Below are 24,957 nucleotides of genomic sequence, written 5' to 3' on the forward strand. Positions count from 1 at the left end.
GACAGCATCAAAATAGAGGTGGCAGCAGTGTGTGGCTGCTCTGCCCTCACGAGGCCTCATCTGGAGTACTGTGTGCAGGTCTGGGGCCCCCGCACGAGGTGAATGAGGAGCTGTTGGAGAGGGTCCAGAGGAGAGCCACAAAGATGGTCAGAGAGCTGGAGCACCTCTCCTATGAAGAAAGGTTGAAGGAGCTGAGCTTGTGCAGCCCAGGGAAAAGAAGGCTCCAGGGAGACCTCATTGTAGCCTTCCAGTACTTAAGGGGGCTTGCAAGCACGAGAGAGACCAACTTTTTCACAGTCTAGTAGTAATAGGACAAGGAGGAATAGCTTTAAACAAAAAGAGGGGAGATTTAGGTTTGATGTAGTAGGAAATTATTTAAAGGATGGTGAAGTGCTGGAATGGGCTGCTCAGTGAAGCTGTGGATGCCTCTTGTCCCTGGGGACATTCAAGGCCAGATTGATGGGACCCTGAGCAGGCTGATCTAGTGGGGGCAGCCCTGCCCATGGCACAGGGTTGGGACTGGGTGGGCTTTGAGGTCCCTCCAACCTAAGCCTTTCTATGAAGTGCCTGAGGACTGATTTAGTATCAGTAGTAGAGCTGTCAGATGCTTGGGGCTGACTTGCGTGTGTATTTCTGGTGCAAATATTCATCCAATTTTACAGTCAACACATTAATTTCTTGTTTAATTCCTTGATTCAAGAGTAAGTCCCTTGTAACTGCTTCAGTAAATGCAAAATGCTCAGTGCTGAGCGGCATTCAGCTGCAGCAAGTCATGCTATGCTTTTTAGCTGGAGAGTTAAAACGTACCTGCTTCTCTTCCCTGCAAAGGAGGTAAAAGTTGCTGTAGATTGAAGAGAGCCTTATGTAGCTGGGTAACACGTTTGAGAAGAAGAAACCTGAAGTACAAAACTTAAGAGGCTTTTGAGTATCTGTTAAGTAACCCCAGGGCAGTTAACTGCACTTAATTTCCTAGTGAGATTCCAGACAGTGTCATAGTTAGGTTATGAAATCTAGTACCCCATGCAATTGTCAGTGTATTAATTACTTTTTGATACCTTAGAAGTAGACTAGATACAAGATTCTGCTTTTTGTCAAGTGATACAGCATTGCTAGGATTTAACAGGGAGCCACCATGACCCATGCTAGACCGAGCCATGTATACGAAATGCAGTGATACCCAATTTCTGTGATGTAAAGTATTGTGAGCTCAGATAAACTAGTAAAATGTTTGTTTGGTATTTGCTGGGATTGTAACAATGTTTTTTTTTTTCATTTGTTTGTTTTTATTCCAGTGAAACCAGCAGTGTATGCAGCAGCAGTGATACCGGACTATTTACCAATGATGAGGGCCGCCAAGGTAACAACTGTCCTGAAATATTCCTCATGTTACAGGGAATTTCCCTTGCCAGATCTGAAGAAAGATCTGAATTTGAAGCCAGACAGGGAAGAAAATGTGGGTAAAAGTCCAGTGGCTGTGAGGTGCCAGAAGTTATCAAAATGATCTGAGGGTCATAAAGGTACAGCTTTGGTAGCAGTACACTCCTGTATATCACAGAATCATAGGTGTTGAAAGGGACCTCTGGAGATCATTTAGACCAACTGCTGATAAAGCAGGTCCCCTATAGTAGTTTGCCTGAAAAGCATCTATGTAGGTCTTGAATATCTCTGGAGAAGGAGACTCCACAACCTCTCTGGACAGCCTGTTCCAGTGCTCCGTCACACTTACAGTAAAGAAGTGTTCTTTCTCACGTTCATATCAGATCTATAACATTTAGTATACCAAAAAAACCCAACCCCAATGAACTACTATTATGGCAAGGCCTAGAAAGACAAGAGAAATTTAAAGCTCTCCATAGTAAAAAAAAAAAAAAGTAAAATTCACAGTGTCTTTCTATAGATGTTTTAATTGTTATCTAGTTACCACTAGAGCCCTATCTGTTAGTTTTTTTTCCCAATGGGAAGTAAGAAACAACTCCAAAATAATCAGTACTATCAAGTCATCTAAAGAACTGTGCTAAGAAGAGCATTGCTGTTGTGTGTATTAGTTGAGCCTAGTATCTTCAAGGTCTATTGTAGAAATGGTTTCTTAGGGCTTTTGGGTGTGGAACGAATGCTGATTTTATTTATCAGTGAGAAGTGTTCAGTTTATGAGAGATAAGGTAGAAGTAAGTGTGAAAGCACTTGCAGTAGGCACGGGACTGTTGTATTTGGAGCAGGTGGGGTATGACCCTGGAGATTTGTAAGTCTCTGCAGCTTGTGCTGATGTCTATTCTGTCATATGTCAAAAGCTATAATTTGGATGAGATCTCTCCTGGGAATATGTGAGCGCTAAACTCGGTAAGAAATACTGCTTCCACTTGTTACTGACCCAAGTGTCTGGGTGAGGGGCAACATGATGCTAGCAAATATGTGTACGTTTTTTCTGATTATATTAGGCTGTAGGGCTGATCTGAGGTGTGTAGTTGTGACCTGAGGTGGCTCTAACACTTTGCCTAGGGTAGGAATTTCAGAGATCAGCTTTGCCCTTTGCTGAGAAATAATGATTTCCAGTATTCTGTTCTTCAAGAGCAACAGGAAAAAAAAAAAAAAATCTCTCATCCCCTGTTTTTGCATTTAACTCTGCTGGGAGAGCTGAAGTTAGTGAGCACTTACATATCAGACGATGGCATTGTGTGTTGACTGAAAGGTTGAAATTTTAGCTCATCACTGAAAGCAATGTTGGTGTAGGCTCTGTGCATGTTTGCACATATGCATACCTGTAAGAAGTTTATGATCACCGCTGCCTGCTCAAACTGTTTATGCTGTAAAGTAGTTTATGCTGGCCAAGATGTTTTCCAGCTTCCAGTATGTTTCAGTGAGTGGAAAATGGTCCTAGTTTATAATTTCATTGCAAGTTTTTGTTAAATGAATCTCTCGTTGTGAAATTTGAAGAAGTATCAGCATATGATCTTCATTGTTAATGTTTGTCTTGTGGAAGAAGTGATTTGAGGTGCGCTATGCTCATAGAGCCAAAAGTTTGGGGATATTTTCATATGTAGTATGGTCACTTAAAAAGAACTAGACAACCTTACTTGGTTTTTGCTTAAAGGTAGGTGGAAGTGTGGGGGTGTGTGTGTGTATGTTTATGTGCATAAATATACGTCAGTTGATGAAACATGCTTATAGCTTTGGGAGGAGGTGTTCTGGCTGTCCTAGCTGTTAATGATTGGAGTTGGTTATGGGTGCTGCTTTTTCTGTTACATGTAAGATTGCAAGAGTTTTACCAGGATGAAGGTTTTTTCTTTTTGAAGATAAAACGGAGTTCAGTCACAGATAATGTGACTTGGCTAAGAGAGAAAGGAGAGCGACTGGAAATACCTGAGTCTTAATGGTAGGCAAATGTTTTCCCTAGGTCAGGTGTGTTAGTAGTATTTTAAGGCATGATGAAGTACTTTGCAATTAAACAGTACTGTTTCTTAGTTGGGATCATAAAGAACTTCTTTGTTGTGTTTCCATTTTTTTTTTTTTATGTTGCTCGTGTGCTACTTCCAGGGGCTACTGCTACTTCCAGGGGCTTTTTGGCCAGCAGGTTTACCACGAATGGTGTCTAAGGCAGTTCACTATTAAGACTGCAGCTGTATTAATTAGTGGCCATGCTTTGTGGAGACCTTCATAATTACTTCTGTTGTTGGTGCTCTACTTTTGCAGGGAAGATTGTGGTTCTGACAACGTTGTTTATTCCTGTTAGCTACTGTGCTAGGAAATCTGTTTCATCAGTGACTATGTTCCTTTTGCTTATCCAAAACAGTGAGCCTGCTGTCCTGTTGTGAGATTTTTCCTGTGGTTGCCTATACAGTGTGCCAAATGAGTGCCTTCTCTTTCTCTGAAGTAATTACTGTGACAGAAAGAGATGTGCGTTAGACATCACGCAGCATTGAACTAAGGTTGATGAGATGCGTCCACAACAGAGTGCTAAAGCTGCCCTAGGCAGGTCTATAAAGAAGGCTTTGTTCTATAGGGAAATTGTGTAGACCGAGTTGGATAATTTAAAGCATTTAGTGATATCCCATAGTCACAGAATGATTGAAACAGAATACAAATACAAGGTTCTCCAGGAGTGAATTCCTAATGGACTTCAGCTGTTGTTCTACATCCAAAAATGCCTACCTGTAGTAGTGTGTGGGACAGTCACAGGGCACGTTGTTTTTTCTTGTGGATAATTTCAATCTGTTTATTTAGGAGATGATGAGCAGAGTGATTGGTTTTATGAGGGAGAGTGTGTCCCAGGATTTACTGTCCCCAACCTTCTTCCCAAGTGGGGAGCTGACCACCGTTCTGAAGTGGAACGGATTGACTCAGGCCTGGACAAGCTCTCAGATTCCACATTTCTCTTGCCCTCACGACCAGCTCAAAGAGGTGAGTTCCATAAGGAATAAGGTGTTTTTGATCTTCTGCTGTGATGGTAAGAGTAAATTTCACTCATAGGTGCTGCAACGTAAAATGCTTTTGATGATCTGTGTTTTGTAATGATGTGGAGAAGATACCAAAGAACTTATCCTTCAGAGTCCCTCTGTTCTGTTTATGGTTCTGTTTTTTGTTAAATAAAGATTTTGGTTTGTGAATAAAAAGGCATATCTACTATTGAGAAACAGAGGTGGAAATACTGATTTGACCACTAAACCAATTATTTTTCCTGCTGTTTTACTGGGAAGAATCCTCAATTTTCATGTGTTTGATTTTTATTTTTTTTTTTTCAGGATTTCACGCTCGCCTGAACCGCCTTCCAGGAGCTGCTGCCCGCTGTCTGCGGAAAGGTCGAAGGAGGCTTGTTGGCAAGGTATTGCCCTTTGCAACATAGTACCTCTTTATTTCCAGTGCTGATTAGAACTAGAGTACTATTCAAAGTTAGTACATGGGCCCTTTCCTGCAGAAAGGGGGCACTGTACATTTTTATTTCATAAATTCTTGCATTTGGTGAAACTGCTTTGATTGCTGGAAGCTGACTGAGAGAATATAGATTTTAAGACAGATGTAATGGGTCAAAGAGAGTTGGTTAGTGCTAAAATTGATACAAAAGGAGGTCTGGTGATGAATGATAGAAGAAGAGTTAGACAGAATGTAGAGCAAAATGATGAGGCATGAGACCTTTTTGTACCAGTAACACCTACAAGGGCAGAAAGCTGACTCTGAAGTGAAAGAGGGTGAAATTGTAGGTATACACAGTGTACCAAAGCCACTGACCAGGTCTTTTATTTGTAGGGCAAACAGCAAAAAAAAAAAAAAAGCTCATCCTGTTCTTAAAAGAATAAATGATACTTGGCAAATACCTGTCTAAAAGAGGCAGGCATCTGGTCTGAATCTTGAAGTGTGGAGTGCAGTTGTCTTCTATAAAAGATGTTAACGAGGGTGGAGGTTGTGGCCTGTGCTAGGTTTTACTGAGATGTGCTCTTGAATGTAGTGGCTTATATTCTTAGTTGGCTGGCTTTAGAGAGTTTGTTTATCTCTAAGGAGTGTCGCATGGGTCTGCTTTCTAGGTGAGTGTGATTTTTTCCTCAGAAACTGTTGTCACACTTGAAAGATCCTTGTTTGCCCCTTCTTCCTTCCACTCACCTTGCTTAGTTATAACAGGGGCTTAAAATATGAATCATCAGCTGGCAAGAGACTAGCTTTGGGTAGATTCCTCAGGCCACCTGGGTCTATTGGCAGCACCTCTAATGATCCAAATGAGAAAGATAATATTTACTTGTTTAATTCATCTTCATCACCTTAAAGGGATCTTTGTCATTTGCAGCGGAGGTCACTGCTCCCCCTTCCCCATCTCTCTCTAAATTGTAATCATAAATAATGAGTTTCGTTCAGAGCTCCCCGCCAGCGAGCTGCTAATTATCAAAAGTACGGCTTGTAATTTACACAGTAATAAACCGTAAATTTAAACATTACTGCACTTTAAGTTAATAATTTTCCTGCTGTAACAAATAGCCCATCTTTCACCCCTGCTGTTACTACTCCCCCTGAACTTCGAATGTTTTTTGCCTATGTAACCTGTCAGAAGCTCTGGAGAATCTTACCTGTGCATTCTTTATCCTCATTTTCAGACATTCTGCAAAGCACTTTTCTGATGCAGTTGCTATGCAGATGTGAACAGTTGCTGTGTCAGGCTATGTGTGTATGCCATTATCAAGCACATAACACAAGGCAGCATCACTCAGAGAAAAAAAAAATGTGCTTGCAGAGTAAGCCCTTTCTCCTGGGATACACCTTTCCTTTAGCTGTTAGATGTCCTCCTACTAAATTGCTGTTTTTAGAGAGGGAGAACTTCATGTTTCCTCTTTGTTTCTTTCACCTGTACTTGATGGATCCCTTTCCCCTTTGGCTGGAGAGACTGGATTCAGTTTTGTGAGGAACATTCTTTTTAGTAAGATATTGTAGTATTCTGTCTCTCAGCCTGCATGTGGCCCAGCTGACTAGTGTAAACTGCTTCCATTTTCCCCATTCTTAACTGTGTCCTTGTGCTGTATGCTTTGTGCTGGTCCAGTCCTTGGTGCACCCCTGTGCAAGCAATTGTAGTCACTAAAACAATTAAAAAACAGCAATAACAATAATAAAATAAAACCAAAATGGTCTTTGGCCTTCAGTTGGGGTTCTAAAAGGAGAGGATGTTTAGCTGAGACTGAGCTGCTACAGCAATGTTTGTTTTTATTAGCAGCAGTAAACCATGACTGCTCCCTGCATGAGTCTGCAACCTTTTACCTCTCTTTGTGTTTCAGGAGACCTCCATCTGCACTGTGGGCACTGAGAGGCTAGGTCATGTTAGTGATCCACGCCAGAAAGAGTAAGGCGCTTAACAGCTGTTGTGTAAGGTTTTGGGAGGAGAGGAAGAACTTTGGGATCCTCTTCCCTTCTGTGACTGAAGGGAGTGAAGAATTTTGTGGTAAATAAAGAATACAGACAACTGCTGAGTGGGAGACAGTCCTCTACTGACAGTTTTTCTGTTTTCTTTTTTGTAATCGCTGACTCTCCTTTTGTTAGTAGGCTGCCCCAGTATGCAGAAACTGCTCAAATGCCCTTTTGGTTGCAGTCAGTTTTTTTTGTGACTGCAGAAACAATGCTGATAAGGCAGTAGTGAATTTGCTTTCTCTTTCTTGGGTGTGTTATGTCTCCTTCCCCAAACTGTGTTTTAAAATTAGAGTCAGCAATAGAAATAGAGATGGTGCCTATCCCTTGGCATCCTTCTAATGCTGTTCTTGTGGGGCTATAATTAGGTAGATGTAGCTCCTCTCCACCTGCAATGCAGTGGGTCCAGCCTTCAGCAGCTGTCAGTCCTCAGTTTTCTTACTTGGATTTGGCATTTGTTGTTTTTAATAGTGATGTTTAATCTCTCTTTTTCCCTCCGTGTTTGTTCTTCCTTTGCCCTTTTTTCCTCATCCTCAATCCTCTTTTTTCCCCTCAATGTTCATTCCTTCCGTGGCATGGCTCCCACCTGCCCTTCCAACTCTGCCTCCTTCCAGTTTTTGGTTACCATCAATGGGGAAGAGAGATCGCAACCAGGTAAGCTGTCTATGCTCTACCTTTTTTATTTTCTTGGTTTCCTTCTCTCTAGAAAGAACAAAATGCTGGCTTCTGATTTCCCTCACACCGTGGCCTTAGCACATGAGGTAATGTGGAATCATAGAACCTTTAGAGCTGGAAGTGATCTTTAAAGATCATCAAGTCTAACTCCCCTGCAATGAAGAGGGATGTGCACAACTAGGTTTGGTTACCCAGGGCCTGGTCCAGCCTCGCCTTGAAAGTCTCCAGGGATGGGGCATCAACCTCATCTCTGGGCAGCCTATTCCAGTAGCTCTGTCCCTTTTTGTTTTGGTAACTGTTGTCTTCTGGATTTGAGTGCAACCCATGTCTCTGGCATTATGTTGTCTGAATAGCTCAGGGGCTCCTTTTGTTGTCCCGGTGTTTCAGGTTAGTGTTTGCCTTCCTCTCCAATAATTTGTGGGAGGGAGAATGACTCTTGTCAGGAGAAACTTTGGCCTCACAGAATTCCATGATAATTAGAACATTCTTCTCTTTTCACATGCTTTGTTTTGCCTTATTTGGCTCAAGCTCCTTCCTGATAGTCTCATCAACAGAGAAGGGGAGAAAATTAAAAACACAAATTGTTATCTGGCTGTAATTAAATAGCAGATGTAACAGGAAATAGAAAGAAATGAATGGGCACTCTTTTAAGTGAATGAATCTGTGGTGTAGGCACTTCTTTTGTATTCTTCCTTTGTAAATTTTATATACCTTCAGTGGTAGAAGGCTGTTTTATTCATGATGTAAGACTCCAGGTTCCAGATAGTGGCTAGCAAAAAAGATCTCCCACTTACAGGGTAGTGCTGTAGTGGTGTTCCTACCCTTCTGTTCTATTGCTAGTTGACTTTTGGTTAGTGAACACTAGGACCAAACATTGTTTTACACTATAGGTGACTATAGATATACATATGGCAAGAAATTATTTTTAAATCTTTGTGCAAAGAGATAATTTTATGGCCTTTGTGCAACTGTGCATTTCTTATTAATGACAGCATTTCACATACCACTTTTATGTTGTTAAAGATAAGAGAGATAACTCAGCTTGTAAATGACCAATATAAATTAGTTTTATTTTTCATAACTGAACTTGCTTCAGCTACAGAGAGGTACTGATGATTCTCCCCTATGGTGCAGCTGCAGCATTATTTCACTGATGGTAAACTAATAGCCCAATTTAAGGAGCAGCTCACTGAAAACAGAAGCTTTGTAGTGCATCAGAAAGTTTGAAGATAAAGGCCTAATACTGAATTCTAGGCTTCCATATAACATTTATGACAAGAGTTGCTACAGCTGTGGATTTTCCCTATTTAAAAATGCGTCAGTAATCCTAGTAATATAAGAGCAAACATTCTGGGAATCGGTCAAGCACTTTGCAAAACAGGTGGAAATGAATTTTCCTGCTTGTGGTGTGAATTATAAAGAAATAGACGTTGAATGGAACTGTAATGTGGACACCCTAGGGCAACTACTAGCCTAAGCCATCTATTTGCATATTGAGCTAGGTTTGCTCTCTACACTGAGTAGATTGTTCCATGTCTTTCCCATCCCTTAAAAAAATGCAGGGCTGCATCTTCCACCATAAACTGTCTTTCACAGGCTTGATGGCTTCAGGATTTGTCAGTGTATGCTGTACAAAGGATGTAAGATTAGCCTGACCACACATGATTTCAGAAAATTGTTTTAAGCAGTTTGCAAGTAAAGCTTGTAACTGAGAGGAGCAGCTCACTTGCTGTGGAATGAATTTTGAGCTCATTGTGAGCAGACCCTGGTGGACCTGAGCCTTTTAGAGCTCTGTTTCAGTGACACGTGTGAATATAGGGGAATACTGAGACTGTTGGGAAGTTCTGTGCTCTCCTTATTTATAGCATTAAGTTTTCATTCTACAATATGAATGTGGACAAGGAGCTTCACTAGAGGGAGATGGATTTTTTTTACTCATGTGCAGCAGTAGAGCTCTTTGAGCATGCTCTCAGTCAATCAGCATTTCCAATAATGTGAGTTGAAAAAGAAGTGTGCTCGTAGGGCTGTCTGCTGGGAGAAGATGGTTATGAGATTTGCACCCTGTGCAAGGCCATTGTCTGAACTGAGAGTCAGTTCTCATCTAACCTCATCCCTTGGTGTTTCAGAGAGGTGTTCTTATGCTGTATGAACAGCTGTAGGGAATAGGTCTGAGCAGCTGTATCTGGAGACTGTTTCTTTTAATGGTTTGCTTAAATAAAATCTCTTGACTTTCCAGTTCAATCCATTATCTCCTCTGTACTCTCTGGATGTGCTTGCTGATGCTTCCCACCGAAGATGCTCACCAGCACACTGCACTGCCAGGTAACTCCCTTTCTCTGCTCCGTTGGGTTGTCTTGGTTCCCTTCCATGTGTGTCTTCATTAGTACTATGCAGTCTGAACAGTTGTCACAGGCATGGAAGTTAGTGCACTTTTCCCTAGGGAACCTGTGTTCAAACTTAGCATAGAACATACCAGTGCAGATTATCTGGCACACTCAGTACTGTAGGCACTTAGAGTGTATTGAAGGCACCTAGGCAGGACATACTGTGTTTTTACAAACAGATGTAATCTGTTCTTGCTTGTGCATTCAGTTGCTGCAACTCTGTTGCTTTGGTATGAATGGGTGTAGTATTATTGTCCAGTATTAAAATCAGAACAAGATTAGGTGACTCCTAATGGCTTGGTATTTTTCTGCGTTCCTGTAGCATTTGCCCAAATGTTGAGGTATATTTGAGTTTGCATGGTTGGGGTTAACTTGCTGTTCAGGCACCTTCTGCTGAATAATCCTAAATTAAATCCAAGAGTTGTCCTTGGCAGTGACTTCTGTTCTTGTGCTGCAGGTGACTATCTAAAGGTAAGGTGCCCTTGAGCTCTTCCACTTTACAAGGAAGCATGGTCCTGCTTGGGACACAGTTCTGTTTACGTGCTTGTACAAAGGACCAAATCTGAAAGAACCGTCTGGACTTTCAGCTTCATGGGTTTTTTTTTCCCCTTGTTAATTAGCAAATAGAGCATGAAAAATGTACTGAGGTTGTGTGTGTCTGAGCAAAAGCTTGGCATCTACCCAGCAAAGCCTCTCCTCCCTCTGGCTTCTGCAGGGAATTTTGTGATACCGCACCATGACCTCATGCTGCTGTAGGCAGCATGCTAAAGCTAAAAAGGTTTGGGGGGGAGAGAAATCAGCTCTTAAACATTCATATGGATGAGAACAAAAATAGTTTGGAAGGTTGTGCGTAAGCAAGTTGGTGCTTTTGCACCAGTCTGGGGATGTTTAGTGCCTGTGAAGCAAGAAGTTTGGTTGGTCTCTTCATTTGCAGTGAAGGTAACCTTTCTTGTTCCACTTTGTGAAACAGTTACAGGGGAGACCAACTGTTTTCTGTTTGTTCTTCAGAAAGGGGATCTCGACAGCTCTCAAATTTGAACAGGGCAAACTGTCTCCCTTTTATAATGATCAGTGAAGGCCTTTTCCAAAGCCATTGATTGTGACAAGATGTTTCTGAAGCTGGAGTGATCATATTTGTTTATATTTACTGTATGTATAGTCCAGCTATCCTATCGGTGTGAGCTTGGCTCCTTCCTATAGAGAATAAGTGGCTGACATAATCCTAATGATTCGTTACTGAATGTTGATAGGGAAGTAGTTTGTCCCATTCCAGCAGTGAGTGGATTTTTATAAGTGTCTGTTGTTTGAAAAAGTAGCTTCTTATTATATTGTGAAATATTATTAATGTGTGAAAGAATCTGGGGAGGAGGGAGTGCAAAACTATGGTAAGAATTAAAAAATGCTATATGGTCTCATGTATGAGTGAGCTTTCCAGTGTGAGATGTTTACATAGATATGCTGCCAGGGGCACAGAGGAAAATTCCTTCACAGGAACATTCTCTTAACAGGAGCTGTTCTTCAGGTATTTCCCAATTACTTTTCCTCTCTTTTCATGGATGGAGTCAGTTCCTATAGCTTGCTCTTTAGCAAGTTCTATCAGCCTGCATCTGGTCCTGGAGAAACTCTACTCAGAAATGTGTCGGAATATGGTGGGGAAGGCTAATGTCCTGAGAGCAATGTGAAATGTTTTAGAGAAGAACCTGTTTTGATGTTATGGATATCCAGTTTCTTTAATCTCATGCCCTCTGTGCAGTGGAAAAATACCTTTCTGTTGAATTCCTTTTATCACAAATCACAGAATTGTTCTGGTTGGAAAAGACCTTGAAGATCACCTGGTCCAGCTGCTCTCTACCATGCCCACTAACCAGTGGATGTGTAACTACCAGCTGGAGCCTGTTCTGTGCCATGGAAGTGTTTTCTTTGCCTCTGTGGTAGATTTTGGTGCACTTCATCTCGAGGTGCAGCACGTGATTGGTCACACAGTGCTTCATTTAGGCAGAGCTGTTAGCCAAAGTCCTGAGCACAGATAGAGGTGTTCAGGAATGGCTTTTCATTGTCAAGGAGATTCTGTGTGGAATGTTCTTTGGGAAGTCTTGTCTGAATGGCTGTGTGAATTGTACACTTCCAAGTTTACCTTTCTTGCTTTATATCAGTGATGAGAAGAGATTCATTCAAAGTGTGTGCGTAGCGCTGGGAATTTCACACCCATCATTAGAAGCAGTTTTGTGTGTGTGGTGACTGTTATCATTAGTGGTATAATTTTATTTTGTGAAGCAAGGAGAGTTTCCTGCTTTCTTGCAGCCCTCCCAAGGGACAACTGGTGTATTAATTTGCTGTATTGCCTCCTGGCTGTTCCCAGGCTGTTTTTCCTCTTCATCATGGAATTTTTAATGGCCCTGCTGCCTCTTGGGAGGCATGCAAGTAAGAGTACCTCAGGGATCTCTTCCTTTTTTCACATGCCTATAATTACTCTCCTTTAAGAGCACAAAGCGTTTGCTAATCATGTCTTGTCTGTTAAGGTTTCTGCTTGACGATGCTGGCTGTTAAAAGCAAGCAAGACGAGACTGGCATGGACAGCCCAAGTGATCCTCCCTTCATTCCTTTCTACCCACTTACCTTTCTGGGAGAAAGAGTGGTCTGAAAAGAATTGTTATCTTGAACTCCACTTGAAGAGGATTTTCATAGAATCATAGAATTATCAAGGTTGAAAAAGACCTCTGAGATCATCCAGTCCAACTGTCCACCAGTCACCAATATTTCCCACTAAATCGTGTCCCTCAGTACAACATCTAAACATTTATTGAACCCCTCCAAGCTTGGTGACTGCCCCACATCCCTGGGCAGCCCAGTCCAACACCTGACCACTCTCTCAAAGAAGCAGTATTTCCTAAAGTCCAACCTGACTCTCCCCTGTCACAATTTGAGGCCATTCCCTCTAGTCCTATCACTAGTTACGTGGGAGAAGAGGCTGACTGCCACCTCACCACAACCTCCTTTCAGGTAGTTGTAGAGAGCGATAAGGTTACCTCTGAGCCTCCCCTTCTCCAGACTAAACAGTCCCAGCTCCTCATAAGGCCTGTGCTCCAGACCCCTCACCAGCTTCATTGCCCTTCTCTGGACATCTCCAGTACCTCGGTGTCTTTCTTGTAGTGAGGGACCCAAAAATGAACACAGTACACAAGGTGTGGCCTCACCAGGGCTGAGTACAGAGGGATGATCACTTCTCTGCTCCTGCTGGCAACGCTGGTTTTGATACAATTTTGTACAGGCTTAAGCAGAATATTTTATTAGACTTTGGCTAGTCAGTGAATCTGTCAGTGGAAAAATGTGATAGGTTGTTGTTTCGTGGGGTGTAATTCTGTTGAGGCAGGGTGAGTTCCAGAAGAGTCTAGAACCAATGTTCCCTTCAATTTGAGTTGTAAAACAGGTAGAATAAGACGGGAGGGTAGGCAATAAATTGTCCATAATATCATTTATTGTTTGCTTAGTCTTGAAAATAGGGTTATGGGTGAAAACTAATGTCTTAAGAAAAGTGGATGTCAGTGCGTGGTGAGATGGCAAGTAGGTGATGCAGTTGGAGATTTGAGGAACGTCTGCAATTCCAGCTCTAGAAATATGCGTGTCTATGCAAACCTCATTCTGTTGTATCTGTACAGAGATCCTGGTGTTTTGGCCTCTTATCCAAGCATATGGAAATATAGAGATTGCCTGCAAGTGGGTCAGGCCTTTCCTGAGGTAGCTGAAGGATTGAATGAATTTTCACAATTTCATGCTCTCCCACTTGATCAGGACAGTATCCAGTTTATCCCATGCAATCTATCCATACATCTTCATCTTCCTGAGATGCCTATATGTATGTTTATGCATCAGCTGCTTTAGGTATCATTCTTCCCTTTCTTTTTTTTCTTCATTTAGCCAGAGCACTTTCATGTCTTCCTTTGCTACTAATATTCCAGTTAATATTCCAGTTGGGGATATAAGTGAATTCTTCTGACGGGTATGCAACAAACAGCAGTCTAGCATCAGTTGTCTAAGGCCTAGTGCTTCCATTTTGGTGAATTCTAATTCTCCAGAGTGAAAAATAAATGAGTTCCCCTTGGTTTCAGCATCTTGTTTAGTTATTACTGCTTTCTTCTGCTATGAAGTATATTGCTTTTACCAGATCTGTGTACTCAGGTCAGGCAAATGTTAAGTATCTGCTCTTACTGGCACACCCATGTTGCATAGGTCTATATGAAAAGAGAGAATACAATACATGGGATCACATAATCTCTACTTAGAATGCTTACTTGAGTAATGATTGAAAAAATGTGTTCCTTTCTGTTCACTGTATGCAAACTTTAGTGAATGAAACTGCTACATGATTAGAATGCATAGGGGAACAGAGCATTGCTGCATGAAGGCCTATTAGATTCAGATGATTGAAGAAGTGAACTAACTTGTAGTGACTTTGGAATCTGGAAATCTGCTCTAGAAGTTGTCCCATGAGGTTCTGCAGAGCAGAGGAGACTCTCTTATGCACAAGACTTGATTTACAAAAGTTAAGTGCAGATCAAACTTTGGTGCCTATCTGAGTCTGTAGTTTCAAAGAGGAGGAGAAATTCTGCTCCTACTCTTAATTTTGTGAGGCCACTTGGGTAGCAAAAGAAGGTAATGACAATACCTTCTACTGAGATACGTGTACTGTAAAGCTGTAGAAGATAACAAAGAAAGAAAATTAGCTCATTTCTTCTGGTGACCAGCAGTGGCTCAAGAGGAGTGCAACCTCTATCTGGAGAGATGCTGCTCCTTTGGCTGCTAACCCTTAAGTGAGGGTGAAGAGGGGTGGATCCAGGCTCCAACCCTTCTGGTCTTTTAGGTGTATTGCTTGTACCTGAGCTCCCTGGGTTGGCCACACCTTCTCACCTGGTGCTCAACCGTTGATCCATGCCATGACCTGGCAATTCCTCTGTGCCACCATAAACCTCAGGTAATGCTTCCAGATTCACAGGAAGAATGTTTTGTTTGGCCTGTGTTTGCTGGGAATATAGCGTCTCAGCAGCCGCACTTGGGTTGTGTGGCATTTTTTTTTTTAGCGGTAGTACCCTTGTTAGATGCTGTCTCTGCTGAATGTTTATTTTAACATGAGGATAATAGCAACCCTTGTTTGTGTGACAGTAGATTAATGGCTACCTAATATTCTCTATATAATCAACTTCTTCCAGAAGTTTTGCTTCTTCCAGAGGTTGTCAGGAGAGAAACTGAATAATATGAGATTACAGTAAGAGATTTACACCCCCAAGTGTGCGATGCACCACCTGTTTCCAAAAAGGCCACACACTGTAGCAGCTAGTTTTGCAGGATGTTTTCAAAGACTTCTGTTCTGAGATTGAGGTGTATTTTACTCTGAGCTTTAAGAGGACAGCATTTGACAGACTGAGAGGGTTTGAAGGACCTAATTCTGTTCAGTTAGATTCATTGTGAACTGGTGACTGCTTGTGCTTTGTGTTGTTTTTCGTGGATTGTATTGCTTGGCAGTCCTAAACCCTACAATTTTCTGGGTTTTATATCTATGACAGTGGCAAGCTTGTATGATCCTGACAGTCCAGCATGCGGTCACTTTGATCTGTAGGAGTGAGGTAGCAGTCCAGTATATACAGTTACACTTAATTTAAACAAACAAACAGTTATATAATAACTATCTGGAAACCGGAAGCAAGGAAACATTCAAAATCCTTCTGACACGTTAAAGACAACAACAAATCCCAGCCTTGTGCAGAGCAAAGCCTGATTTTTCTCCAGTGTGAGATGCATGTAGAATCACCATGTACCTTGAGTACTGTGTTAAGAGCAAAAGATAAGTCCGTATTTCCTGGATAATTCCTTAGCTTGTGATTAAAATATACATATAGACATGTTTAGAAAGAAACTATAGATTTTTTTATATAAAACCATTTGTTTCTAATGTGTTACTTCTCATTTGCCAGCTCCTGTCAGTAAGAAGCTGTGGTGTTACTGTATGTATTGGATATATTGTAGCTACCAGGGAAGCTGCATTTTGGATCGTGCTTTGTCTCTCCAGGTGTGTTCTGTTTTTCTCTTCCTGGAGCAGAATTTCGGTTCTCTCTAGACAGGTTGATTTCCATGTTAGTGTCTGGTTGACTAGCAGATTTAATGGTGATTTAGCACTGCAATTTTTTTTTCTTATGATCACCAGCCACTGTCCAATAGTTTTCTTGTTACTGTTCGTGCAGTGTTCAACAAAATATAGAAGCCTAGCAGAGGAAATAGAAAGCCAGTAAGATCAGATTAAGTGCCGTTGTGTTTTCTCAGTTTAGGCTCAAATCTGTCACACAATGCTTGGTACCTCTGACTTCTTCACAAGGAGGCTTGTGACAATGCTACAATGTGCATTTGCTGTTATCCTTTCCTCTTGGCCCTGTTCAGTTCTACCTCTGAGTTATTTTTAACCTGTTTGGAGGAGTTGTTAAAATCTACATTTTCTGAAAAACTAATTCATGGTTGCATCATGACACAGATTTTTCACACTTTATAGTTAACGTCTGTCTGCTGTGAGACGGTGTGCTGTGCATATCCATTACCTTACTTTGCTGGCAGCACTGTTCCTATGAGTTTGCTGATAAACTGGTGTGGTTTAACCTGACAGGCAACTCAGCACCACACAGCTATTCTTTCACTTCCCCCTGACAGTGAGATGGGAGGAATATTGGAAAAAAGGTTGAACTTGTGGGTTGAGATAAAGACAGTGTAATAGGATGGAAAATGAAGGGAAAGTAATAATGATGACGGTAGAAGAATGTACAAATTGCTAGTGCAGTTGCCCACCACCTGCTGACCGATGCCCAGCCAGTCTCCAAGCACAGTCAGTTCCTCCAGCCAAATCTCCGTTTTATTGTTCAGCATGGCACCATATGGTATGGCATATCCCTTTGGCCAGTGTGGGTCAGCTGTCCTGGCTGTGTCCCCTCCCAGCTCCTTGTGTGCCCCTGGCCCATCACTGTCAGGGCAACACATGAAGCTGAAAACTTCTAGGACTAAACCAAAACATTTGTGTTAACAACATCATTCTCATCCTAAATTCACAACACAGAACCATACCAGCAAGAGGGTAATATCTGTCCCAGCTGAAACTAAGACAACTGGGATTTGCCAATTTCTTTTCTTACCAATATAATACCAGTAGTGTGGTATCTACCAGAAAATGAACAATTCATGAATTGTAACAGGAACCCTTCCTGCCTGTGTTTTAATGAGGTATATCATTCCTGTATGCATTCTTTCATTTCATCCTCTCCCAAAGTATCTACCACCTGGAGGTTCCCTGTATGCAGATTTACAGTGCCTGTAAAGTACACCAACCACTTGAAAATGACATTTTTACCACCAGGGCAGTCAGAGCCACTGAGTAATCAATAGGTTCCTGATTTACTAACTAGAGCGTGGGTGATCAATAAGGGATAAACCTGAATGAAATACGTGTGATGGTGACTATTTATAACTCCAAGCCTTTGTATGTTAGAGGCAGGGCTGCCGGTTTCAGTGTCCTTGCTACTAGTCTCCAGCTGGAGTACAGTGTGCCTTTGTTTTCAGTACAAGAAACAATTACGAGATTCTCTCCCTTTTTCTTACTGTTTTTTTGTAATTGTGAGGTAAGGATAGGTGTGGTTTGAGCATGGATCTGATAACCAGGAGCTCTTATTCTAAATCTAGCTCTAACATTTGTGAAGTGGGAAAAATTGCATGAAGTGCCCTGGAGACGATTGTGCATACCTGCTCTGTAGTATGTAGTGAGTCTTCAAAAAAGATCAGCTGGCTAATAATTGGGGTAAGCTCATAAAATTAAGTTAACCTTTCTATTATGATGTAATAATGATTTGGATTATCATATATAACTACTTAGTCATCTAGTCAGTAGTATTATTTTGTAATATTGATGCTGAATCAAAAACCTGAAGTTCCACTTGAATTAGTCTATCTTTTCCTTATTTATGTGTGCTTAAATATTTGAGAATACATTGTAAGAGCGTGCTAAAATACTGTATGGCCACCATTACGACTATATACAAAAGCAACTTTTAGCCTACATGGGTTAACTTACAAGTTAGTCATTTATGTGTAGAAGGGTGGGATTTGCATGTGCAGTCTCCAGGTGTGCTGGTATTTTTGAAAGCCATTAGTTCATGTTGCAAGGAGACTTCTGCCTCATTGTATTGATGAGAGCTCCTAGAAATGATTTGAAAAATTGGCCCTTGGTGAAACTTAATACAAGTTTAAAAAAAAAAATAAATTCAAGTTGTGCCTTAATGTCAAACTAAGATGACAAATCACGTAGAACTTGGGAATTTCAGTTGAGAATGCAGAACGGTAGCTATTTTGTTTTTTCTTTCTTATTTTGTGACTTCATACTTGTTGAAGGTAAGTAGGTAGGCCCAGCAGCATTCAAACAATTGGTAATTTTGACTTGTACGTGGATTTTTTGTGTGCTCCCTGCACTGTTCTGTGCAGTTGTACAGCAGCAAATTTCATAGTTGCATAAATTCAGCTTCCTAAATTGTATTAGATGATATTACAGATACACCTTTTTTTAGAAGAGGAATTTGGTATGGAAATATGAAGCAATGATCTCTTGCTCATGTTATCTTGTAGAAAAACTTGTGAAAGTTTTTCGCACTTGGATAAACATTCTGTAGAATGAGAAGATGCTCTGGGCTGATTTTTTTTCTTTTTTTTTCTGCTCCAGGCTGTCTTTTCTTAATGAATCTTCCTTTCTTGCAACATGTAGAACTTGGAGGAGTTGCTCTATTTGAGCCGCTCCTAATAAGGCAGGTTTCTTCTTAACTGACAAAGGGTTGTCAGCTGGTGTGGCTGGGACAGTTTATGCCTCTCCATTCTCTTTCAGGTGTCAGAAAGTCTATAATATTGCAAGCCAGATTCAGCTGTTTTCATTGTATCATCTATAAGGAAATTTTAATTTTGAAAATGCATGAAAGTTTTGAGTTTCTAACTAAATTTATGAACTTACTTTTGTAGTCATTTGGACTATAGGTATATCCTGAGATGTTCTTTGCAGCTCTGAATATATGTATGTAGTAAAATAATTCCTGAATAAGTGGGCAAATGGAATTTCTTCCAGGCAATTTTGCAGCCTTTTTTTTAAACTTGTGCAGAAATAATGATAGGGTGTGTCATATCACTGCCTGATCACGTCTTTACTTATGCAAAAGAGTTATTTAAAAGTGATTACTATTCCATATCCTTTAAATGCTAGGAAATAACAATTGTTCTGCTCAGTTTATGGGTGTGCGCTCTTAAAGAAATGGAAGCCTAATTGTATGATAACAAAAGGTGTGAGGGAAACTTCCCTGGGAAGCCTTTGATTCATTTTGGTTACTGGGGCAGACTGAGGCAGAGGAGGGCTGGAGATGATCAGCCAGAATCTTGTGGGAAGGTGACACTGGAACAGAGTTTAATTTGCTGTTTTCATTTCTCTGTAGGCAAGCACATGTACACCTGGGACCACCGTGCTCAAGGGACATCAAGAGGAAACGAAAGCCAGCTGCAGCCTCCGTGTCCAGCCCAACGTCAGGTAGCCTGGATTTGTGTGTGTGTCAGCATTTCTAAAGTCGTGTCCCTCTTGGGCAGAGTGCCAAAGTCAGAGCAGTGAAAAATAGCATTACCTCAATTTGAAACTAAAAACAAAAAGTGAGAAAGGCAACTTGTGAGAAAATGTTGTGTGTTTTTTGTGTAGCATGAAAAGCTGCCTAACAAAAAGGTCTGATAACGCAGCTATGTGAAGCTAGCATAACTTAGTGCTTCACTGTGTGGTGGTTAATAATCTGTTTTGTCAAGAAGGAGTTCCTTCCTCAGTTCCTAAGTTGTGCAGCACTTGATGATCAGCATGCTGTACTGTTCCTCCAGTTTTGGGTTGACATCAGCTGGTAGCTTTTTCAGGGTGCCACAAGGCACTTTGCAGGAGGAGAAATCGGGCAGTTTTTGCGTGATCACTCAGTGAGAAGAGCTGTATTCTCTTGGAGTTGTCTTGCTGTTGAGCTTAAAAAAGTCACATTTTTTCTTACTCTGGTTGTAGTGATTAAAAAGCTGGTTTATTCATCTTTCAGAATCTGAGAAAGTGTGTATGCAGAACACAGAGGACTTTAGGAGACTTCTTTATATTCTCTCATTGCTTGAAACATTTTTCCTGCTACTAAATGACCAGTGTCCTTCCAGCTAGCTCATTAAGACAGTGCACAATCCAGTAACAAAGAGTTGGTTGAGCTGATGGAAAAAATGATGATATGAAAACCATAAAAGCCAATGGAACTGAAGATTAATAGGAGGAATGAGGTTTGGTGGGTTTCATTGTAGGGCAGGTGGATAGACAATAGAATAATGAAATAGGGAAGAAAGCTATGCCATCTTTCCAGGCCAGAGATCTGGATTGGAGAGTGTTTAAAAGGTTTTATGTTAAAGATAAAAGAACATGAAAATTAATAATCTGTTGCTCAATGAAAATGTTGTTATTGACTGTTGATTTAGGATGTCCTTTTCTAGCTTTTGAGTATCTTGTGCTAGGGTATTCAGACTTCTGTAATGAAAGGATTAATAAAATTGCATATTTGTAGCCACAGAATTTTAGTTCTGGTATACTGGGTTTTTTCGGTATGAATGCTCATGTCTCATTATTATGAGACACTGTTACCTGTCTGTTTGTTTTTTAGTTCAGAGTGCAATTTCTGTGCTGCATTGCTGCTTACATTCTATAGGGAGAGCTTCTATTTCTGTGCCTGTATCTTTCAAAATATTATCTAAAATATATTTGATTAGATGAAGTGCATGATGAACATTTTTCACGGAACTGAATCTGCATCTGGACTGGAACTCAGCAGTGGAAAATAGCATAGAGGTCTGATAGTCTTTCAGGAGGAGTGGGAAAAAATAAAGTATTACAAATGAAGGAAGGAGAGCGTTGCTCTGGAATCTGGACAAGATGCTTGTGTTGACCATAGAGAGAAAACTGCTGCAAAATCATTAATAGTCAGAAATGGCAAAGATCTCTGTCTTCGAACGTGCTTAGAAACATCTCCAGCAACGTTAACAGATGGTCAGGGTTTTCTACAGTACTTACAGAAAGAAGCTCTTGTGATTGGGTAACTGAAGCTGCATCCTTGCTGACTTTCTACAGCGTTCTCTCAGTTGCAGCTGGAGCACAACCTGGGCACATAACTTGGAAATTTCTGAAGTTTGGTGGTATTTCTGTTAAAGATGCTCTGACTGCAGAATTACTGATGCCCAAAGAAATAACACAGAATTACTCTGCAGTAATGCAGAATTAACTGAATCATCTTATGCTTGCTGGATGTTGGTGGGACAGATGCAGACTTTTCTGCCTTCTACACCTACACATCACTGCATAGATGCCATATGCTGAATTTCCTGTCCCTGAGGAATCATGGCAGCCTCATTTTCTCACTGCAGAAGCTCTTTCTGTTTGTGGTGCCTTATTCCTTTTGCAAAAGATGGAACACGGGCAGATCAAAATTCAGGCCCATGCCTGTCACTGCAGAAATACACGGCGCTGGATTTCTTCACTTTTAAATAGCTTCTTAGCAGAGTCCAACTGCTCTCGTCTCACTTGTTGACCAGTTCCTGCTTCAGTGATCTCCTTTTTTGCAACCTGAGTGCCCCATGGAGGTGAAGGACACAGCCTGAGCTGGCTCCATCAGTCAGCAGAACAAATGGGCTTGCTCTGCCGAACATCGGGCCATCTCAGATTCCACCTCTTTTATAGAGATGAGTGATGAAGAGGGGCTCGTTCCGCTTTGCCGCTGTATTAATACACATCAGGGGCCAGCTCCCGGCACTAAATCACACTACTGCATACATCTGTTATCGGACTCCTCACCAGTGTGATGAACAAGACTGCAGATAGAGGCTTCCTCGTGTCATTCTTTATAGGATTTTCCTAAAAGAATAAATAGCTCAAATCTCTGCCAACACTCTCCCCTGTCATTGTGATGAATTTAGCTTCTTTCTTAAACATGCAGCTACAAATCTTCCCCTGTCACCTCCCCCGCCGCCGTCATCCACTGAAAGTTTTGAGTTGAATTTGGCTGAAATCAGAAGATGCTAATAAAAGGAATATGGGGTGCGGATGTCGGCTTCTTTCTAGTTGCAGGAATGAGAGAAAGGAGCTGGAGATGTGTTTATTTGAGACCCAAGCAAACTAAGTTTATTCCGTTGTCTTCTCACATGTTTTTCTGACAATACTTGAGGGTTTGTAGTTACGTTTTGTTAGAGACCTCTGTACGAATGTCAAAGAACATAAACTACTGTCGCAGCAATGCCACAATCTTTGTCATTATAGCATTAAACCTCCATTATTTGCCACAGTTTGAGGCTAACTAGCCTGAATATCACAAATGAGTTGTTGAAAAGTAGCATTTTGGGAAAAGACCTGCATGTGGAGACAAAGGAAGAAAAGGGCAGAAAATTCATTTGTTTTTCAGGAAGTGACAATTGTAATCAAAAATAAGTTGATACACTTGTGTGAGTGTTGAGAGAGACTGAAAATGAAGTTAGTGCTTTCTATACTACGTGATACCTCTGTGTGTGACTCCTAATGCGTAATGCTTTAACAGGGTAAGATCAAAAGTCTAACTGATGTAATTTGGCCAAGGAATAAGGAGATCTGGAGAAACATTGGCTGTACTAGATTAGATCAAAAGTTTGTCCAATTCAGGGACCAAAAGCCAGTGCCTAGACAGCAGGAAAGTCTGTGGTGATGAAGGGCCTTCAAACTTTCAGTGATCTAAGATTAGGGGCATCAGAATTTGTTGATAGTGTCCTTGTATTCTGTTAGACTCCATTGTGGTATATTTTTTGTGTGAATTCCTCAGTGGCATTGTGGTCTGAGAAACAGTATTTCCTTATTCTCATTGTAATTATTCTCTGTCTTGAAAGGGATCTCAAGAAGATTGTTGTGTCTGTCTTCCATTTGTTAGAGTAGACCACAAGTGTGTGTGGTCATGAAACACATAGCGAACAACTGTCCAACTTTATATTGATGTGTTTAGTGTTTGTGGTTGTGTGTTTCAGCCACCTGTATATGTAGCAGTGCACATGGTAACCAAATAACCAACATTTTATTCAGGCATCCCACTGATGAATCTGGATGAAAAATCTTCTTAAATAGATTTTGTTTCTCTTTGTATGCGTTCATACTTGTAAAATAAATTAATTAAAAAATTTGTAAAGGTGTCAGCAGCTTCTGAAACTGCTTATCAGAGAACAGTCTGAGTAGCAGCAGGTTAGTGACTCTTGCTGCTCAGTTTCTTGCTAATGCTAATACATTTACTCATAGTGTGATGGTACCTCATAAGGAGAAGCCAAAGGTGGGGAGACAGCTAGTGAGTGTCCTTTGTGTAGTTTTGGTGGTAATTAATATTTAAGGATTTTTCACTTGTTTTGTTACTGTTTTTTTCTGCATATTTCCTCTTGCCTCCAGGTGAAGATCAATAGGCTCAAAGTAAAACATGCCATGTAGTGTTATCAGCTGTGTTGTTGTAGATGCATGAATGACTCACTGTTTTAGATGACCAAGACTGTTGGGTTCCAAGGTCTACCAAGTGCATTAACTGCTAACCTCAGCCACTGATACTGGCTTTTTATGTAAACTTCAAAGCAGTCAGTGTTCTAGTTGAGGCTTGCTGTGGCCTTTTTTTATCATTCATCCACTACAGAGCAGCAGAATCAGCTTGTAATGAAAGTACACAAGCAGTTATTATCTGTTGGGAGAATACAAGGCAAAAATGATGCGTTGGGTACTGAAGCAGTTGCTTGTTCAGAAAAACCTGTGGTTGCCCAAAAGACTCTTCTGACAATTTCTTGTTTTTATCTTCCTCTGTTCTGCTTGCGATTCAGAATACTGAGAATGGAAGTAAACTGTCACATCTCCAGGTTTCTTATAATCATTCTAGAAATTTGGGTTACAGTTCAGTTGAGCTGTGGATCTGCGAATCTTTTCTGCTAGTTGTATCTTGTTCCATTTTGAACCAGTGATCGTGTTGAGAAAATGAGAATGGATTCCAGCCTAGCATAGCAGGCAGCTTCTTGCTCTAATAAACTGATTTACCATGTTGAATATATGTGGAAGTTCATGGTATTGTCAGTACCAGTGAGCTCTGTTTTCTTTTCAAAGCTCTTCTCTGAGCTTTGCAATCTGGAAATGGCCGATGTTTCAGAGACTTTGAAATTCTCGATTTTTCAGTAAGAACTTTGACTAATGGAACTGAAAGTTCAGAATGTGGAAATCATCAGGGCCACGATGCTAATGCCATCAAGTATTTATACGTCAAAGAACTTGCAGGGAGCAGAACTTGCAGGAACTCAATAAATAAAACCCTCATATATATATAAGTACTGAATTCAGTATATGAGGAGTTTGCCATGAAGTCTCTTGTTCTAACATTTTTTATTTCCTTTTCCTACTCTCCTCCTCTGTTCCCCCTTTTCTGCAATTTTATATTCCAGCAACTTTATCTGTGCACATGGATGCTGCAGAGTCGGACCTACCAGCAACACCACCATCCCTGAGGTCCCAGAACCCTGAGTGGACAGGGAAAATACCAGCAGCTGAGAAAGCCACAACTGCTGCCTCCGCTAACTTTTTTAAAATGCCGCCAGAGAAGAGCCATGGATACAGCCAAAAGGAAGCATTGCAGCTGTAAAAGCATGCTGGATTTTGGACGTGTTTGACTCTCCACCAAACACCTTGTTTGGCAATAGAGATATCCTCAGTATTGGTGCGTGATGTGCGCCATTATCCAGGCAGAATCTGTGTTTAAAAACAGGTAACGAGCGTTGGGACTGCAGTGACTGTTTAAAATGTTCCTGCTATTGCTGTATTTATTATGCGTTCATCTCCTTACCTGATGCCAACTCATTCATATGGATTGTGTACAGAATCTTTTGGGTTTCAGATCTTGGATCTTTGTGCACTCTGTGCTTGTTTGCTGCATTTGGCATT

At 41.0% G+C, this 24,957-nt stretch overlaps 1 protein-coding gene across 2 annotated transcripts in view; it reads left to right on the forward strand.

The window, feature by feature from the left end:
* The window catches only part of GPATCH2L (G-patch domain containing 2 like), a gene marked incomplete at both ends in the record, with an annotated part of 30,325 nt that extends 5,667 nt beyond the window's left edge, over positions 1-24,658 (forward strand). Inside the window, 8 exons of one of the 2 annotated variants that reach the window (XM_079536918.1) lie at positions 1,293-1,357; positions 4,219-4,395; positions 4,737-4,816; positions 6,747-6,811; positions 7,580-7,634; positions 9,785-9,870; positions 19,427-19,518; positions 24,462-24,658. In XM_079536918.1, coding sequence (XP_079393044.1) covers positions 1,293-1,357; positions 4,219-4,395; positions 4,737-4,816; positions 6,747-6,811; positions 7,580-7,634; positions 9,785-9,870; positions 19,427-19,518; positions 24,462-24,658 — 817 coding nt within the window. Of the gene's footprint in view, positions 1-1,292; positions 1,358-4,218; positions 4,396-4,736; positions 4,817-6,746; positions 6,812-7,579; positions 7,635-9,784; positions 9,871-19,426; positions 19,519-21,720; positions 21,843-24,461 lie in introns of those variants that run through there. The other variant, XM_079536917.1, reaches the window with a different exon arrangement.
* Between the last annotated feature and the right edge of the window lie 299 nt (positions 24,659-24,957).

The sequence above is a fragment of the Tetrao urogallus genome, assembly GCF_951394365.1.
Source record: "Tetrao urogallus genome assembly, chromosome: 6".
NCBI lineage: Eukaryota > Metazoa > Chordata > Aves > Galliformes > Phasianidae > Tetrao > Tetrao urogallus.